This window comes from Aspergillus pseudotamarii (genome assembly GCF_009193445.1).
Source record: "Aspergillus pseudotamarii strain CBS 117625 unplaced genomic scaffold BDV38scaffold_25, whole genome shotgun sequence".
Lineage (NCBI taxonomy): Eukaryota > Fungi > Ascomycota > Eurotiomycetes > Eurotiales > Aspergillaceae > Aspergillus > Aspergillus pseudotamarii.
Genome location: NW_022475039.1, coordinates 420,914 through 439,006, shown reverse-complemented (window position 1 = coordinate 439,006; position 18,093 = coordinate 420,914). Strand labels below are relative to the sequence as shown.

Sequence of the window (18,093 nt, the reverse complement as noted above, 5' to 3'; positions counted from 1 at the left end):
TTTTTTTTTTTTTTCTCTCTCTCTTTCTCCAGTGACTAACAGCAACTGACTCAGTGATGACAAAATCTATGAATAATAATCACTCTAGCAAACAATCTCTTGATTGTATAATACTTAGAAACTCTCTAATTTAGTTAATGGTAGTCCTCCTTCTCGTGACAAGAATGCCAATACAGCAAGCTCACGTCAATTAAATCCAAATTACTATAAGACATTTCATTCAGCAAACAAGATACATATCCAATCAGTTATCAGATTAATCAATACGACTCAAGTCATGGCCACGCTAAAAATACTCGGGTTCATCTATCGAGTCTTGGGTGGACCGGGAGAGGGATCTCTTCCTAAAGCGGTCATTTAAGGGCTTTTCCCGTCCCGTGACGGCAGTAGTTCGGCGAAACCAAACAAGAAATTCGATAGTCGTTCGCTATTGAGGACAACTCCATTGACTCCGCGGAGTCCGAAGCACCAAGTGAGACCCACTAGGGTTCCAAAATACAATCAGAGAAACAAATATGGGAAAAAAAAAAAAAAAAGAAAGGTATTGCATGACCCGTATTTACCATACGGATGAAGATCTGGTTTTGTACGCCATGTGGGTCTTATCTTTTTCTTTTTCTTTTGTTTTTTTATTTTATTTTAATTTTTATTTTTTTTGGTTGATTTTTCTCTTTCGCTTTCTTGCGATCAGACTAACGCCAGTCCTCCAATATGGAGTACTTATGGAAACATTATTGAGACATTGGTCTTACTTTGCTCAACGTTTTGAGTAATAGAAATGTATCTTTTGACTATTCTTTTAGACGAGTCACTTGTCTCGGATTCGACTTGCCGTCGGCTATATCGGTATTTTTATTGAATAATCAGAATCCTCTACGTCATTGACTATCCGAGTAATATTGACGGATCCCCCCATTCGCTCGGTCGAGGGACTGGAAATGTCAAAAGTCAGGCAAGGGTCCTCGGACTGGGGTCGTTGTAGTGGGGACTTAGGGCTCGAATTGTTACCCATCCCATTTGCCATCGCCGTTGTGGCGGCATGATGCAGCAAGGGTATTCTTGTTTGCCCAGCGATGCAACCCTGCATTGTTATCAGTCCAATTGAACAAAAGATGAATATAGTTATTCATCGTACAATTGTTTGTAGACCTCAAATAGCCCAGTGGCGATAAAATCACAGCCAGGTAGCTACCGACCCACAAGAGAACGGTAGATCAACAGTCAATCCGGCAGTTCGCCGAGAAGATGATCAGCGGAAGCTTGGGAAAAGCGTGGCTACAGTGTACCATTCCTGTCTTGAATGAATTTTTATGTATCCTTGCATTTCACTATTGGTTAAAGGATTGACAAACAGTAGGCAGCATTCTATAGACAAGATGCTATTAATCGAAATAAAATATACATTCTATAGTTCCGTTCCCTATCAACCGCCTCCCCTAACGGCCATTACATCATGTATTGAAGTAACCCTGGCATTCCGAAATTATTCGTATGTACCATACTATCCCCCACATTCGCATTCCGTCACATCGTTGTGATCCGGCCGGTTTTGGTCCTTGGCTGGTTCACCGAATTTACAGGTTGAGGGCCAAGACACCCATCAGGAGGCCAGCGGCGGCGGAGACGGGTGCGGCGAGAGAGACACCGGCACCGGTAGAGACGGGGGTGCTGCCGGAAGAGGTGCTGTTGGCGGACGCGCTGGCCGAAGCAGAGGCACGGGCGGAGGAGGAAACTGTCATCGACAGAGTGTTAGTGCTCACACCGGTCGAAGTCTGGGTGCCGGTGGTGGTAATGGTAGTGAGGCCAGTGGAAGAGGAGGAGGCAGTCTCAGTGGTCTCAGAGGAGGAAGTCTTAGTGGAGGAGGCAGTACCAGTAGTAGCGGTGGAAGTGCCAGTAGCGGAGGTGGTGGTCTTGGACTCGCTGGCGGTGGCGGTCGAGGTGGACTCAGAAGAGCCCTCGACGTTGAACTGCTGGGACTGAGCGAGAATACCGCTGTTCTTGGCGGAGTTGGAGAGGAAGTTGATCTGGTAGCCCTTGCTGTACCCAATTGTTAGTGGATTCTGGCACACGAAATCTTGATCGGGAAAGGAACTGTACCCGTTGGTCAGGTCAGACAGGCCAGAGACATCGTAGGAGCCCTTGGAGGAGTCAACGTCGGAGGCGATCTTCTGCTCAACGCTGGGGTAGACGGCGTTGTTGACAATGTAGAGATCGAAAGAAGAGGGGTCGGTGCTGGTGCGTCTATTAGTATGCGCTGTACTAGCTAGTGCGGTTGATAACGAAATGAAACATGGACATACTCGACGGCATCCCACTTCACAGTGAAGGATTTGGAGAGGTCAACATCCTCACCCTTCTTGGGGGAAGTGACCTGGAGAGCTAGCGGGAGTCAGTTCAAGTGTCCGTATGTCACATTATTTTCTGCAAGACAAACCTCCAACGGAAGCAGCCAGAGGCAAGAGAGAGACGGCGTAAGAGAGACGCATGGTGACTGATTACGGATCCGAAAGGATAAAAGTATTATGTATAAACGAGAGAATCGAAAGTTGGAACGAGTGTAGTAAAGAAGAAGAGAGGAAGGAAAGAGGATAGACAGGAAGAGGGTATATTTAAATAGCGGGATGAGTGAATCACTATGTCTCAAAACCCTTGGAAAATCTATATAATGGTATATTGACGGGGGCGATCGGCCTGCCAGGGAAAAGGGAAAAGCTTCGAACGATCCACCGACAACGTTACTATAATTGTACATGGACTTACGAGAAATACAATGACTGAGGTTCTACACAGTAAATTGACTAAATATAGAATGGACTGGAAAGAAACAAAGGTGTGTCTGGGATGGCGAGGTTTCCGATGACAGCATTCCTTGGGCATTACAACCATGGTCTCAGAAGTGGGATTGGGCTAGTTTCAGAGACTGCCCATTGAACCCGATAGAGCGCAGAGTCTTCCAACAGACAAGTGGTATCGTTGTTTAGGGCTCTTTGCTGTAGGGAGCGCCACTAGTGCTGTCTTGGCAGGGCCCGGAGTCGATAAAAGTATCACGAGGCTGCCCCATTGGTGAACTGGCCACTGGAGTTTTACCGAATGCTGAGTGATCTCGCGATAAGGTACGAGCAGGACGGCCGGGTATTTTTGGGGCTTTCCAGCCAACCACATCTCGAGGATAAGTTGATGCCATGAGCAATGCCTATGGTGTGTCGGGAGAGCAAGCCTCAATCAAACGGCCACTTCGTATTCCCCTCCTGGTGTAAACTTTCCCTCCCTGATCCTTCGTGAAATTCGGCTTTTATCACTGTCCGTGCATTTAATTACTGTTCAGCCCTCACTACGCCAACAGCTGGACCCTACGTAGTACCCCGTGGTCTGACGGCTGAAATAGACGCCCCGCGTGGCCGCCATTCATTGGCTTGGTGTGAGTTGGCCGCGAAGGGAGCAACCTTGTTAGCAACTGGACTCAAAGGGCCCTACTTTTGTCTTTGGATATTTTCCTTACTATACCCCGTAATATCAAACAAGAATTCAAATTCCCGGGATGGAGACAGCATTTTCTTGATAGGGCAATGACGGAAGCAAGAGTTGATCCGAGAGCGACCTGGATAAGGGCTGCAACCCTTATCTACCACCAACCCTGATGTCATCTACTCAACCTCTGAAAGAACAGTCTACAGATGATCCTTTTAACACAATGATCTGATTTTTGCTTTCTAAGTCATTTCTCCTGTATATAAAGCATTTACAGCAACATGATGAGCTGAGAATTTAACCGAGAGGGTGCAGACCGTCATGCTAGCGTCATGGCACATCGACTGCGCTGGGCATCATCATATTCACGTCATGGAACTGGATAACGAAAAGCGAAGTCACTGGCCGAAGACAAGATCAGCATCATACAATTCATAGATATATACGGGCATGTCATTTCGTTCTCTTGCCAACATCATTCCGCGTCAAGGTCCCCAGCTATACTCCAGAAACCTATCCACACGAACAATCCTCACCATGAAGATCGCAATTACCGGTGCTCGCGGCACTGTCGGACGGGCCGTAGTGAAGGCTGCATCGGAAGCTGGTCATGCAACGGTCCAGGTCGACCGTACTGACACCGAATATGACGGGACACCGAATTCAGAGATGAAAACCGCGGACACTGCGAATGACTACAAGGCCACGCTCGAGGCCTTCCGCGGCTGCGACGCCGTCATCCATCTAGCTGCCATTCCGAACCCTCTAGACAAAGGCGATGATCTGGTACACAATAACAATGTGAACTCGGCATTCAACGGGTTTCGAGCTGCCGCAGAGCTCGGCATCAAGAAGTTCTGCTATGCTTCGTCGGTGAATGCTATCGGCCTCGAATATGCCAGCCGACCGTTGAAGTTCGACTACTTCCCCATCGACGAAGAAGCGCCGGAACGGCCGACAGACGCATATGCCCTGGCGAAAGACGAGGCAGAGATGCAGGGGAAGGCCTTCGCGCGGTGGTATCCCGGAATGAACATCGCGTGTATGCGCATCCATGCGGTCGCATCGCGCTCAGAGACGCAAAAAGGACACGCGGAGAATTGGGATAGCTCCGCAGTGAAGAGTTTGTGGGGGTGGGTTAGTGCTCAGGCGACGGCGAGAGCATGCTTGTTGGCAGTAGAAAAGGGCGAGGGATTGAACGGATGCGAGGTTTTTAATATTGTGGCCCCTACAACGACTCAGGATACGCCATCCCAGGAGCTTGCGAAGAAGTATTATCCAGATGCGGAGATTCGTGGTGACCTGTCGAGTAATCAGTCGTTCTTCACAACAGAGAAGGCAAAGAGAATTCTGGGATGGGTCCATGAGGAGAAAGAGTAATTATGTCACGCCGCAAACTGTCATCCAGAACCACATTCTAAGTTCATACATAATTAAACAGGAAGCCTGGATCAAGATCTTCCGTACTATGATAGTCCACTGCCGTATGCAGCATGTACACGTTACGAATTGAGTCTCTATGCTTCAATACCATTCAATATGCCCTGCCCTGGTCCCCACTCATTGGGGAATAGTAGCCACAGATATGCGATGTTCTTCTGCGATCTCATAGATACCGTCATAGTCGATGCACACTTGCATATCCCTCTTGTGGTATGAATCTCTAGTCCTCCGCCACGATCCCAAGGCTGCAGGAACTGGTTATCCCAGCGCAGAACTAATCATATAAAGTCCGAGATTTCCTCAGGCTGGGTGATGCATGCCATATCATGAATCATTACTACGTGTACCTGTTCCATACAAACATACAACTTATGCGGGACAAACTACGTATATCATGCCTGGCTGTTCATGATCAAGTGGCAGCAAATTCCTCACTTTCAGGCCACAACCGCCACTTCCTTCATACCAAGCAAGACATAGCTTGGTGTAAAGATACCAATATGAACATATTTAAACCATTCCTGTCAAACGGGACCATCCGCGAATATCGGAATTTGATCCGAGACCGACGATGGGTGCATCAAACACATGCTCAAAGTGGAAATGCACTTCCACATCGAAGGGACTATAACACTAGAGCTTCGGTGGTCGCTCTCAGTCAGCCATGGAACGCCATTACCAGATTCCAGGACGGGTAAGCCCTGCCATAACCTATCAGCACTGGAAGGCTTGCATGACCTGCGCCATGATTTAGAAGAGGGGATGTTGAGGGAGGAACGCACCGATTTTTCCAGCTTTACTATGGTGGTTTCGACGTTCTTCTCGACGAGGAAGACTTTTACGACTTTGCGTTGAACTATTTCTAACACGCAGCCTAGATGAATATCCGGTCTTGCGAGCCTTTCTTTGACCCCAATGCCACACTCTGAGGGGCGTGTCTCTCGACGCCGTGATGAAAGGCTTTCGGCGGGCTCAGCTGGAGGCAGCGCAAAAGTTGAATGAATGTACCGAGACTAGCATTTTTGAACACTTGGGCAGCCTAACGTATAGAAACGAGTTCAATCCCAGTGGATCATGTGTTTCCTACGAGGCATATCCCCGGAATCTGCAATGTCGCGGTACATCGCTGCTCTTCCCTATCGTGACATGATCGCCGGGGTTGGTCTCGATTTCCTGGAAAGAGATCGCCCACCTCTCTTTTTCGAAGATGTATTTCAAAGAGCGAGGGATGATGATTTGAAGGTAACCTGTTACTGCGACTTGAGTGCAAATCATTCCTGACGCCACGTTGCTCAGGCAGTTGACCAGCGGGGTGGCACAGGAGCAGGCCGGATTGACCACGGTCTGCATGTTGTGGATGATCTTTTCCTTCTCGTTAATGTGAAGCAGAAGGGCCTGGGACTCACAATTTGCCCTTGCGGCTACTCATGCTACACCGGCGAGCGCCTGATTCTGGAACGTATCGGTGCTAGATTGCGATCGGAAATGACGACCCGGCTTATGTGGAAGACATCCGGTAGAACAACACTTTTTACATGCTGTGTGAACTATGTCAGTTTGTCGATGATGATCTTTAGCGCTTCAAAGGTATGCGGTTGATATATGCTGGGCTTCCACTAGTATCGCAACGCAAATCCTGGAGAAATTACAGGAATATCTGAAGCAAGTCTTGTAGAACTATAGCAGCTTATTCGGTGGTTGGATCAAGTTCCTCTATAGGAATACTGGGGAGTACGATAGTCCTATGTTGGTCAAAGATACGAAAATGCTGAATGCCTTAGGGCTTCTGTATGGATAATTCGTCTAGATGGTCGCGTTTCAGTCACTCATAAATTGCAACCTCCTCAGTTTCAGCTGATGCAATCCATTTTCTCACGTAGAGCCTATTAATCTAGGCGTAATTGTCGTTTTGTATCCCTATTCGAATGGCGATATATAAGAGTTATCTAGTCCTAGATGGTTTGTCCGATACTTCGGGGTAGCCACAGTGGATCGACATACAACAATCCTTCTTAGTTCTAAGAGTATATTGTACAGTATATCGCCCTGAAGCGAACAATTACCTCGTACTCTCCAATAACTCCTACATTCACTATTCTTCCCTGTATTAGCGTTAAGACATCCCTACTGGGTAATTCACTATAGCCACAACCGACATCAGGCGTCGAAGCGCGAATGCCCTTCATATAGACACGCCTCTTGAACCACAGTACTCTTCTTCAGGAGTACAACACTTTCACATCGATATCAGAAGCAATGTCTACTTTCAGATCCTATCTCACACTTCCCTGCGACACCCGCCCTTTCGCCAGAGGTACGCATCCATATAGAACCCGCAGTGACTCGGTGCTCCAATCTCGCCCGTCAAGCAAATAGCGGAGGTGACTGGTAGTGGATCATCCCCACCTGGGAGACATTCTGGTTCGCTGAGTCGGCGACCTCTTCGCCAATTATCATCTTTAGCTGGTGTGGAGAACGTTGAAAAGTTAGGTAATGCAGGTCAAGATCGAGCAGCAAATCCGCCCTTGGCGAATGATTCTTCCTCTTCTGCGGCGTCTAAACGAGGTGGACGAATCTCGAAACATCGATTCATCCTACCATAAGCACAATAATTAGGGGTTTTCTGTCGCTTACAAACCCTAGTTATTTAGCTTAACAATAATTGATAATCAGATTATTACGGTACATACGTCCGTCATATAAGAGAAAACAGTTACAAGTCATCCATCTATACGTCCTAGCTAGTCAGCATACGGCTCAGCGGTATCGTTTGATTATCAAAATGGAGGAAGCACAAGTGTTTATCCGAAATGACATGGTGGATGTCCGTGTTCACCAGGTGTCCATTCCCAAGCCCCGAGCCGGTCAGATACTTATCAAAGTCGTTGCGAGTGGCACCAACCCTAAAGATTGGAAATTCCCAGCATGGATGGAAAATTTCAATGGCGCCAATACGGGAGATGATATCGCTGGATATGTCCATCAGATCGGCGACAGTGTCTCGGGATTCCAAGTGGGAGATCGGGTCGCAGCTTATCACGACTATACGACTCCACATGGCAGCTATGCTGAATATGCCATCGGCGAAGATTATGCCACGTTCCACATCCCCGATAATATTTCCTTTGAGCAAGCTGCAACAGTCCCCCTGGCTGCTATGACCGCGTCATTGGCGCTCTTCTCGCGCCTAGGGCTGCCCGAACCGTGGTTCAAAGAAAAGACATGGTCTCAGAAGCCAGAGGGTGGAGTCCTAATTTACGGTGCTGCAAGTGCTGTGGGAATGTTCGCTATCAAGCTGCTACAGAAAGCCGATATCCATCCGATTATTTGTGTTGCCGGACGAGGAAAAGATTTCGTTCGCAGTCACCTGGACGAGAGCAAGGGTGACGTGGTCATTGACTATCGCGAAGGTGAATCTGCCGTGATCGCTGCTATTCGGAAAGCCACAAAGCAGCTTCGTTATGCTCTGGACGCCGTCAGTGAGAAGGCCAGTTTCAGCGTTGTCACTCAGGTATTGGAGTCTGACTGCGGCGCCATGTCTGTTGTCAGCCCGGTGGGACCGGAGGAATGTCCTGAGAATATTCGGGTGGAATTCACCGATGTTGGGAGGGCCCATAAAGACGAGAAGGAATTCGCTTACATCTGGTCGAGGTTCTTCACTCTTGGGCTTAGAGAAGGCTGGCTCACGCCTCATCCGCATGAGCTCATCCCTGGCGGTCTTCAGGGCGTTCAGATAGCACTGACCAACCTCAAGGAGGGAAAGGCCAGTGCGCTCAAGTATGTCTTGAAGATCAAGGACAATTGAATAAATACAAGAGCTTCAGTTGTTGTAAAGGGTAAACACACTTGTACAGAACTACGCGAGCGAAAGCAATAAACAGTAATTAATTGAACGGACTATCTACAATCTACCGGTAAGAGTTGAAAGCCTTTGTAGACACAAATTCATACAAAGGTTCTCATCGCTTCACACTACCTTGCAACGGATAAAGAATTCAAAAAAAGTAAATCGAAAAAGAAATGGTGGCGACATCAAATGACTTCCAAAGCACTTAACGCTTACAACATGTCCATCCTTACGGGGCATGCAGGGCATGATGAACGTGAATGCATCACCGGGCATTTATTACTCTTGGGGCAAAGTCTCAGTAGATACCATAAGGGGATTAAGAGTTCGTTGTTTAAAAATGGCACATTCGAGATAGGAGATTATTTATTATTACCATTACATGAGCTGTGTGGAACTCTAGCTTTCGGTATGCTTCACACCGATCATATATACAATATGTCCGTCAATCACGTACAATATTAGGTTGCTTTGTCCAAGGCCTGCCCTAGACACATCTCATAGTAGATTCCTCGTCGCTGGAGCAGCTCCTCATGAGTCCCTTGCTCCCGCACACGACCGCCGACCAGCACGAAGATTCGATCCGAATGCTTGATAGTTGACAAGCGGTGTGCGATCGCAATCGTCGTCCGACCATCTTTGGCCTGATCCAAGGCCTCTTGCACAATCCTTTCACTCTCGGTATCCAACGCCGACGTAGCCTCATCCAACAACAGCAAACGGGGTCGGCGGATAAGCGCCCTTGCGATTGCAATACGCTGCCGCTGACCACCGGAGAAAAGACTTCCTCGCGAACCACATGGCGTCGCTAATCCATCCGGCAGGGAGGAAACGAAGTCAAAAATATTCGCCTGGCGACAGGCCTCGTAGATCCGTTCCTCGGCCGCCTCTGCTTCAAGGCCTAATGCAATATTTTCACGAATGGTTCCTTGGTAGAGGACCGGTTCTTGTTGGACAAGCGATAAATGGCTGCGGTACGAAGCGAGAGACATGTCGCGGATATCTGAGCCATCTAGTCGGATGCTTCCAGAGGTTGGATTATAATATCGCTCCAAGAGTGAGATGAGACTGGATTTTCCATGGCCGGAGGGTCCGACGAAGGCCACGAATTGGCCAGGGTTTATCTATCAATCCCATCAGCATAATGATAACCCGAGCGTTTGCGCCAAAGTTGGGCCTTACCTCAACATTGATATCGTTTAACACCGGTCGAGTAGGCCGAGTAGGATACCGGAATGCAACGTCCTGCAACGCCACATGGGCAGCCATATCCTTTGATTCTCCGGGAGCATTGTCGAACGATCCGTCTTGAACATCAGGTTGCAGAGAACGGAGCCAGAAGATATAGTTACATGCTGCCTGTGATTTGGTAAAGCCTGCTGGTTGTCAGTGGGAGCAGGGAAGATTGCCCTTAGGAAACGTACTGGTGCTGAACATGAAGAATGACGCAGCGGCTTCACCGGAGAGAATAGCTCCAATCACAACAATGTATAATCGTGTACTCGAGTACTCTCCTGTTGATAACAAGCGACCTCCATACCTACGGCAGAGTTAGATATAGGGAAGGGAGCAATTGCAGTAGTGGAGATACATACCAGAAGCTCAAGGCCATAGAGAGTAATGAGAGTGACTGTGTGAGGGCTAGCCAGAACATCGTCCAGGTTAACGACTTAATGGACTTTCGCTCAATGCCCGCCAACTTGGCAGTGTATTTCTCTAAGATTACTCGTTCGATGGCCAACGATGCAACAGTGCGAATCGCAGACATCGCCTCACCAGCCAGTGCTGCGCTTTCAGAAAATCGATGCGAGGTGGCATCGTCTAGTCGGAACTCTAGGCGAATTCTTAGGTAGCCACAGAATACCATTGGGATCATGGCCCCTGCGAGTACAGCCAACCCCAGTTTCCAGCCAACAGCTATGGAGAGGATAGAGCTGGCGATGATATTCACTAGGGCAATGATGACGATTCCGATATTGACCCCAAGTAGCTCTTGCAAGCTAGTAGGTTTCGCAGCGAGTTCAGAGACCAGGGAGCCAGTCGTATGTTGGGGCTGGTCATAAAAGGTCATATCTTGTCGGATATAATTGCGGAACATCTCGAGACGGTACGTGTACACAACGCACTGCCTGGTGGTGAGAAGAGGTAATGACTATGACATTTCGGTGACACTCACATTGGCTATCACATTTGTAACCCAACCCAGAACCCCATAAACAACCAAAATAACAAGAGCAAGGACAAAAAACATGAGGGCATAGAAATCACCCTTTTCTACCATCTTGCTTGTGGATTGTATTTGGAAGACATCCAACACCCTCGCGAATATAAACGCGAGTACAGGGTATGTCGCGCCTAGATTCATCATTAGAGTGAGAAACACATCGCAGGATAGGGATACGCGTACCTCCCACAACACAGGTAACAAATGTGACAATGAACTCAAACCATAGTTCGCGGCGCTCCCGGAGCAGTACAGCCAGACACCGAATCAGACTACGGCCATGTCCAGACGGAGCCTTTAATCTTCCCACAAGCTTGGCTTCTTTGTTATAGTCCTGTGGCCCAGAAAGGACCTGGGTGATACCAGTGCTTTTCTCATTCCTTTCCTTCTCGGGCTGGGTTCCATCGTTGACAACCGTACCAAGGTCCTGCGCCTTGATGAGGCGCTGGTAAGTTCCTCCTGCAGCCTGCAGCTCGTCATGGGTTCCTTTCTCAACGATCTGCCCTTGCGAAAGGACCACAATTTGGTCTGCCTTCTTGATTGTGGACAGCTTATGCGCGATCGTGATAGTCGTTCGTGATGCAGAAACGTTGTCTAAGGCCTCTTGCACAATCTTTTCAGCCTGTGGATCTAATGCACTTGTAGCCTCGTCGAGGATCAACACCTTAGGATCAGAAACGATGCTTCGAGCAATGGCAATACGTTGCTTCTGGCCTCCGGACAACATTGTGGCCCGCTCCCCGACCTGAGTGTCGTACTTCTACGGAAGATGTCAGTAGTTGTATAGGAAATCTGGAACCTCGATTGAAGTCAAACTTGCTTCGGGTAAGGTCTCAATGAAATCATGGGCGTAAGCAGCCTTGCAGGCTGTAATGACTCGCTCAATCTGATCCTGCTTTGAAGCGTTGGCATAGTCCGTTCCTGCTAGGCCGTATGCCACATTTTCAAAGATCGTGGCATTGAAGAGTGTGGGTTCCTAAATGAGAGTCAGATGATGAGACTAAAGAAATAAGAAGTTGGGAGCGTAGAAGACTCTTTCGAACCTGTTGAACAATGCGAATGTTAGTCCTCAGCCATTGGATATTGAGTTCTTTGATATCCACCCCGTCTAGTGTGATGATGCCATCCTGCGTATTGTACCATCTCTCGAGCAATCCAGTCACTGTGCTTTTTCCCGAACCACTGGGCCCAACCAAAGCCGTTGTCCTGTTGGCGGGGATTGACAATGTGAACTCATTAAGGACTGTGAGCTGGGACCGGGTGGGATACGCGAAGGAGACATTTGAGAATTCAATATTCCCCTCACATTTGTCGAGCCGTTCACCGTCCAAGGACAGTCCGTCAATTGGAGATTCACGATCAATCACTTCCCACAGACTCTGTGCGGCCGACGCGGCCTTGGTGACTTGAATAATTTGAGGTGCGATCTGTGTCATTGCCGTCGCAGCTACGATGATAGCAAAGATCACACTAGCGAAGCATTCGAGAGGACGGCAGTCAGCAAAGGGTATCAAAGAAGCTAACGAGACTCTAGACACCTACGTGATGATTTTTCCCGGCTCATCGATCTCACCTCTCGCATACATGCGGACTCCCTGCCAGAAGGCCAGGCCATATCCGGCATAGACACAGAAAAATTCCGCCGAATATAATATCGCCATGTTGAGAGACTGTGTGAGACCCAGGCGCTTCGCTTCCTTGGCGTGGTCGTCATATTTGGTCGTCAACTTGGAAAAGGCGGAAAAGGCATGCACAGTCTTCATGCTGGCGAGAATCTCCTCAGCCAAAGCCCCAGCGATGGAGTTCACATGGAGGATTTTGTTCTCCTGCTTAACAAAAATGCTAGCACAGATGGAGGTCACAATAAGGATGGCCGGAGCAATACAGATTGTAATTAGGGTTAATTTCCACTGCACGACGAAGGCTACAATAAATGCCGCCACAAAGGTCGCCGTGCCCTGCACCGCGAAGCCCAGCTTCTCTGAGATCCCTTGGTTAACTAGGTTGGCATTGGTCGTCAGTTGCACAACGGAGGAGCCACTTTCGTTGGAATCGAAGAAACCAATATCTTGTCGCAGCAGGTGTGTCAAGAAGGCAATGCGTAGGGATTTGGTGGTTCGCAAAGCGGAGACAGATAACGATAACTATTAAACCTATTAATATGGGTGAAGCTTGAAAGAGGGTGGGAGACATACAGTCCAGGTATAAACTAGCACAAATTTGCCGATAAAGAGATAGACAAAGTAAAGCCTATGGAAGGTTATTGATATCAATGCCTAGCTTAGGAACGTGCCACTCTACTAGATACCACATACGTGAACTTATTCATTGTCGACCGAAACTCATCTGAAGAATTTGCACCGGTCGTGAAGTTGTTAAAGTTTGTGATCATTTTGCCAAACAGTACATCCATCAGGGGCAGAGCGCTGCCTGCGCCAATGGCTCCGATCAAGGCGAGGACATTGAGAACGCAGCCCACAGTGTCGGTATACGAAAAGATCCTGATATAGCTCCTCAGCCCACCCGCCTGTACTGAAGCACTAGTAGACTCGTCCGTGTCTGCCTTTGGCCGCTGTCCCTGCACGGATGAAAGTGATGATGTCCCAGCCACTGTTGGCGCTGGAGAGTCCCCTTGAGCTGTCATGGTAGTCATATTGGTGGTGGACTCGCAAACATTTTCATGAGGTATGCGATCTACAACATCTGAAGACAACGGCATAGGTTTTATATAGGAAGGGAATCTAATTAATTAGGTTTAGGGTCTTTATAACTCTTTCTATGTACTAGATTATTGCAAAAAAACTCGATTGGTGTCAGCAAAGATTTCCGTGTGCTATTTTTCAAAACTGATAGAGTATTGTAATTAATGGCACAATAATTTATTGGTTTAACTACATTCGCCGCCTTCCGCTAATGGAAAGGGGTTACTTTTTCAGGAAACGGAAATGAGGGACCACTTTGTAGATGTCTGGTCCGAAAGATAGGTATGATATAAAATCGAATTTTCCGGTGTCCTCTTATTCTTAAAACTTAATGGGTTACCGACCATATCTGCATTATGTCCCAAGTACTGGGGCTTGATATACATTTGTAAAGAAAATTGAATTGGTAGCTGTTAACTAACCGTGTATTGCAAATAACAGAGTTGTAACCAATAGAAAAATTTCCCAGTATCTTCTTACTCTTAGCTCGTATAACGTACATTAATCCACGGTCAGAAGCAACGGATTAGAATCTAGGCAGAAGTTTCTTCACTGCAATCCGTGGTCCTTCAATACGAAGAATGACGGTGAATAGTTTGCTCGCGGTCCGCGGACTCCGACGCCAAACCCTCATCGGGTGCCCGGTTGACACCAGTATCTCCCGAGGATTACTCCCATTCGTCAGCTAGAGATCCAGATCCATTACAAAGCTACGTAGTATGATTAACACTGGTAGTTGCCTCCACTGCTGTCTCCCACAAGCTCTCTATCGTCGAGCGGTGACTCAAGCCAAGCCTCGGCGCTCCCCGGCCGAATGTCGAGAGCGAAAGCATCCTGACCCAACATGATTGATTATAGATCAACTATGCTAAGTAGGACAGAGCATACGACATCATGGAAGGCCTTCAGACTTCTGTATCCTATCAGGCTCATATATACTTGGAGCTCGCTGCAAGCTAATATATATACATCTTGTTAAATTATTACCCCGTCTACTCATCGCACATGAAAATCTTACATCAACAGACAGGCTATTTCCCGATCGGGCATGAACAATGTCAGGGCAGAACTTATACAATCTACCAATCATGCATAACCTAAGGTGTTTGGCAGTGCATTGGTTGGGGATCGAATCATGAAGGATTGTACGTCTAACAAGGCAAATTCCTGGCCTACACCTAAGATTTGCATAGAATCCAAGTCTAAACCGGGCATAACCAGCTACCCTCTACAGCAAGGGTCAAGCCTTTGACATAATCGGTACAAGTAGGGGAGAGCGAGAGAAAGGGACCTGGGAAACGTGCTGGTGTGGCTCAGTCATGTGACGCCAGGACCAGGTATCTGACGTAGTTACCCTAAACCTTAGCCACAGCATACTTAAATTATGCCAATAGAGCGGCGTAATGACCTCAGATCAGTTTATCCGACTTATGAAAGTATACATTGTTCACTTGAGAATCGAAATGTCTCACTTTGAGGCGAATTGCAGCAAAGTTGAACAGCAGCTAATGTATCATAATAAGCCAGGCAATGTGACGATCTAAACACTTGCCACAGAATCAGAGGTAAACATCTATGTTGCTGCTTAGGGAATACAATATATTGCCTGTACTAGCTCATGCAATCTGCGAGTCATGGCGCCATGCACACAATTTTTCTCGTCCAGCCCACAGGTTACCCACTTACGTCGCAAGGGGAAAGAGGATAGAAGCTATGGGGGCTAAACATGGGAAAAGAAGGGACACGCCGAGCAAGAACAATACAGGGTAAGACTTGATGCCAAGAGCGTGCCAAGCTATCAGCACGTTGTTCCTTGCATAGTCGCCAAGAGGCGTCAATGGTCGCATAATAATGCTCCTTCGAGAGGGACTTTTGTGGGTACAATACTAGCTGAGGCTGCTTCCTATTTTGGACGACAGTGGGATTCAGACAGTACTACAATCACATATAAGAGACGAGTACTAGAGATAATCTTCGTGAGGAAGGTCAAGTAGAATCACCACCATGTCTAAACAAGAGCTTGTGGAGATGGACAGCCAAGAGAATATCACCGTGGTGGCTGAGAAGCCTACCGGGTATCAAATTCAGTTTCCACACGGATGGAGACTGTGCTTGATTATAGTTGGGTATGCCATATTCACGATTCCTGAATCATGCAAAACTTATTTGACTAACCACAAATCTTGGTCCTAGACTCATGATCAGCCTTTACTTGGTCAATCTGGAAGTGACTATCGTCAGCACTTCGCTTATCGCTATCACAAGTGACCTAAATGGTTTCAGCAAAACAAGCTGGATCATTACTGGGTTCCTCATTACATTCACTGGTCTGAAGTTCCTTTTCCTTTCTCTGTCTGGTTCTGCTAACCCCGATGCAGGTTTCATGTCCATCTGGACCAGGGTCAGCGATATCATTGGCAGAAAGAAAACCCTGTTGGCTGCTGAGGTGATCTTCTTGGCATTTTCGCTCGGATGCGGGCTATCCCCGTCAGTCAACACGCTGTAGGTTTACCTGAGGCATTGGGTATACTGGGCCAGCCTGTACTAAACACATGTCAGCATTATATGTCGATCATTCCAAGGAATTGGTGGTGCTGGGATTTATCCGCTCACCATCTTATGCGCCTATGAGACTGTCCCCAAGTCGAAGGTGCCCCTATTGGGCGGCATGTTGTCGATAGCCATTGCATGCGCAGCTTTGACAGGCCCTCTCATTGGCGGCGTACTGTCGCAGAATTCGGAGTGGAGATGGGTTTTCTACGTGAAGTGCGTGCATGATATCATCCCTTCAAAGCTGTGCGGGTCGTGACTAACAAAATGTATGGAGCAATAGCCTCCCTCCTGGAGCAGTAGCCGTGATAATGCTAATTATCGCCATGCCCGCGAACCATGGCTCGGTGCCATCGAAATCTATCGCCCATTTAAAACCGAGCATCAACCTCTTCCGAGAGCTGGATCTCGTCGGTGCTATTCTGCTACTCAGTGCCTCTTTACTGCCTATCACTGTTTTGAATGAAACTAATCTGTCATTTGAGTGGGCCTCTGGAACTGCAATTGGGCTACTCGTTGCGGGAGGTGTATCATGGATGGCTTTCTTTGCTTGGGAATGGGCGATCGATGGACGTCCTGGTTATCATCCGATATTTCCAAAACGATTACTATTCAACCGAGCTTGGATGGGGATGCTTATGTGAGTCGATGCAGCTGTAAGATTTTCCCTTTGCTTTCAAGGCTAATGGTCCTTCTTTTGCCATCACAGAATTACCTTCGCCAGCGGTTGTCCTTGGAATGTAATAATTGTCTATTTGGCACAGCGCTTTCAAGTCCTGGAAAAGTTGTCGCCCGTAGATGCTGGGATCCGGCTAATCCCGTACTCGGCCCTTGCAACTGTGGGCACCGCTGTTTCTAATCTTGCATGCCTTCGTGGCCGTATCCCCTTTGTATACCTCATCCTCTTCGGTTCCGTGCTACAAACCGTGGGAATGGCACTCTTCTCCATCCTTCCTCAAACGGACTCATTTCCCAGTGCTGGGTATGGATATGAAGTTATCGCAGGCACCGGCATTGGTGTCACTATCGGGATCTGTGTTCTAGCAGTACCTTACGTTGTCGAGACGCGGGACCTAGGTATGCCACTGAATCCACTAGTTCCGCTCGTTTTCAACATGCTTACACTCCAGCAGCAACAGCTACGGGCGCCCTTAATCAATGCCGTTTTCTCGGGGGTGCAATCGGCCTTGCAATTGCGGCTAACATCCAGTACGGAAACTTAAAGAGCGAACTAGCAGGTACACTTTCACCGGAGCAGTTACAGCAACTGTTAGAAAACAGTAGCACGGCCGGGGCCCTGCCGGCTCAGCTCCAGGCTGCAATTGGGGATGTATTCGCGAAGAGCTATAGTCATCAATATCAGGCGATGATTGCCTTCGCAGCCATACAGATTCCAACATCCCTACTAATGTTGCGACGCGGGGGGCAGTACGTGGTGAAGGAGGATGAAACAACTGAATCGGAGAGTAGCGGATCAGACACGACTGTTTGATTATTGCACAAGAAGTATGTGGACGGTGCAACATGACCTCGAGGAATTTGTTGTTATTGCAGACACGATTTCAATCATGGATACCCTTACATTGTGATCCAGGGCTTGTCAGTGGATAGTCTTCTGACTCTATCTCACTAGCAATTACTTTTTACTCATTTCACTTCTTTTTTTTTTTTTTTCCCATCCTCCTTTTATATACGTTATGTCATATCATATGCTACACCGGGTAGATCCCTTGTATGCTAGTATTGTGACCAGTCTCCTGTCAAAAACAAAAATGAAATAATTGATGCACGCATGAGGAATCCAATGGTAATACTGTACTCTACCTAACAGAGGACGAGGGTACAATCTGTAGCTGGCT

At 47.8% G+C, this 18,093-nt stretch overlaps 6 protein-coding genes across 6 annotated transcripts; 4 read left to right on the top strand and 2 right to left on the bottom strand.

The window, feature by feature from the left end:
- Window positions 1-1,305: 1,305 nt before the first annotated feature.
- On the bottom strand, window positions 1,306-2,709 carry BDV38DRAFT_246316 (GPI anchored serine-threonine rich family protein). The gene is made up of 5 exons (XM_032054537.1): window positions 2,435-2,709; window positions 2,301-2,379; window positions 2,098-2,232; window positions 1,871-2,037; window positions 1,306-1,732 (listed from the first exon to the last, which is right to left on the bottom strand). Exons 1-5 carry the CDS (start codon window positions 2,484-2,486, stop codon window positions 1,575-1,577), a joined length of 591 nt encoding a protein of 196 aa, XP_031913918.1. The 5' UTR covers window positions 2,487-2,709; the 3' UTR covers window positions 1,306-1,574.
- A 610-nt stretch (window positions 2,710-3,319) lies between these two features.
- On the top strand, window positions 3,320-4,970 carry BDV38DRAFT_246306 (NAD-dependent epimerase/dehydratase family protein). Its single transcript, XM_032054536.1, has one exon. The coding sequence runs from the start codon at window positions 3,919-3,921 to the stop codon at window positions 4,846-4,848; it is 930 nt and encodes a 309-aa protein (XP_031913917.1). The 5' UTR covers window positions 3,320-3,918; the 3' UTR covers window positions 4,849-4,970.
- Window positions 4,971-5,159: 189 nt separating this feature from the next.
- Window positions 5,160-6,586, top strand: BDV38DRAFT_292748 (uncharacterized protein; the record flags this gene model as incomplete). The annotated part of the gene is made up of 4 exons (XM_032062082.1): window positions 5,160-5,715; window positions 5,962-6,175; window positions 6,212-6,376; window positions 6,489-6,586. Exons 1-4 carry the CDS (start codon window positions 5,500-5,502, stop codon window positions 6,584-6,586), a joined length of 693 nt encoding a protein of 230 aa, XP_031913916.1. The 5' UTR covers window positions 5,160-5,499.
- A 1,088-nt stretch (window positions 6,587-7,674) lies between these two features.
- Window positions 7,675-8,830, top strand: BDV38DRAFT_292746 (zinc-binding alcohol dehydrogenase family protein). Its single transcript, XM_032062081.1, has one exon. The coding sequence runs from the start codon at window positions 7,694-7,696 to the stop codon at window positions 8,714-8,716; it is 1,023 nt and encodes a 340-aa protein (XP_031913915.1). The 5' UTR covers window positions 7,675-7,693; the 3' UTR covers window positions 8,717-8,830.
- Window positions 8,831-9,149: 319 nt separating this feature from the next.
- BDV38DRAFT_246300 (ABC transporter ATP-binding protein) lies at window positions 9,150-13,683 on the bottom strand. Its single transcript, XM_032054535.1, has 11 exons — window positions 13,298-13,683; window positions 13,178-13,232; window positions 12,525-13,126; window positions 12,026-12,452; window positions 11,803-11,958; window positions 11,166-11,742; window positions 10,935-11,113; window positions 10,354-10,883; window positions 10,183-10,298; window positions 9,941-10,134; window positions 9,150-9,882 (listed from the first exon to the last, which is right to left on the bottom strand). The coding sequence occupies exons 1-11, from the start codon at window positions 13,633-13,635 to the stop codon at window positions 9,220-9,222; spliced, it is 3,837 nt and encodes a 1,278-aa protein (XP_031913914.1). The 5' UTR covers window positions 13,636-13,683; the 3' UTR covers window positions 9,150-9,219.
- A 1,453-nt stretch (window positions 13,684-15,136) lies between these two features.
- On the top strand, window positions 15,137-17,878 carry BDV38DRAFT_246291 (major facilitator superfamily domain-containing protein). Its single transcript, XM_032054534.1, has 7 exons — window positions 15,137-15,810; window positions 15,878-16,011; window positions 16,063-16,186; window positions 16,244-16,450; window positions 16,518-16,874; window positions 16,944-17,311; window positions 17,368-17,878. Exons 1-7 carry the CDS (start codon window positions 15,689-15,691, stop codon window positions 17,724-17,726), a joined length of 1,671 nt encoding a protein of 556 aa, XP_031913913.1. The 5' UTR covers window positions 15,137-15,688; the 3' UTR covers window positions 17,727-17,878.
- The last annotated feature ends 215 nt before the right edge of the window (window positions 17,879-18,093 follow it).

Excerpts from the sequence above, each read along its gene's own strand:
- BDV38DRAFT_246316 (XM_032054537.1), bottom strand. The coding sequence starts at position 2,486 with ATGCGTCTCTCTTACGCCGTCTCTCTCTTGCCTCTGGCTGCTTCCGTT. Across the intron at positions 2,038-2,097 it reads CTGTCTGACCTGACCAACGG|CAAGGGCTACCAGATCAACT; the intron begins GTACAGTTCCTT and ends AATTGGGTACAG. Across the intron at positions 1,733-1,870 it reads CACTTCCACCGCTACTACTG|TTTCCTCCTCCGCCCGTGCC; the intron begins GTACTGCCTCCT and ends TGTCGATGACAG.
- BDV38DRAFT_246306 (XM_032054536.1), top strand. The coding sequence starts at position 3,919 with ATGTCATTTCGTTCTCTTGCCAACATCATTCCGCGTCAAGGTCCCCAG.
- BDV38DRAFT_292746 (XM_032062081.1), top strand. The coding sequence starts at position 7,694 with ATGGAGGAAGCACAAGTGTTTATCCGAAATGACATGGTGGATGTCCGT.
- BDV38DRAFT_246300 (XM_032054535.1), bottom strand. The coding sequence starts at position 13,635 with ATGACTACCATGACAGCTCAAGGGGACTCTCCAGCGCCAACAGTGGCT. Across the intron at positions 13,233-13,297 it reads TCGACAATGAATAAGTTCAC|GCTTTACTTTGTCTATCTCT; the intron begins GTATGTGGTATC and ends AACCTTCCATAG. Across the intron at positions 10,884-10,934 it reads TTACAAATGTGATAGCCAAT|TGCGTTGTGTACACGTACCG; the intron begins GTGAGTGTCACC and ends ACCACCAGGCAG.
- BDV38DRAFT_246291 (XM_032054534.1), top strand. The coding sequence starts at position 15,689 with ATGTCTAAACAAGAGCTTGTGGAGATGGACAGCCAAGAGAATATCACC. Across the intron at positions 16,187-16,243 it reads TCCCCGTCAGTCAACACGCT|CATTATATGTCGATCATTCC; the intron begins GTAGGTTTACCT and ends AACACATGTCAG. Across the intron at positions 17,312-17,367 it reads TGTCGAGACGCGGGACCTAG|CAACAGCTACGGGCGCCCTT; the intron begins GTATGCCACTGA and ends ACACTCCAGCAG.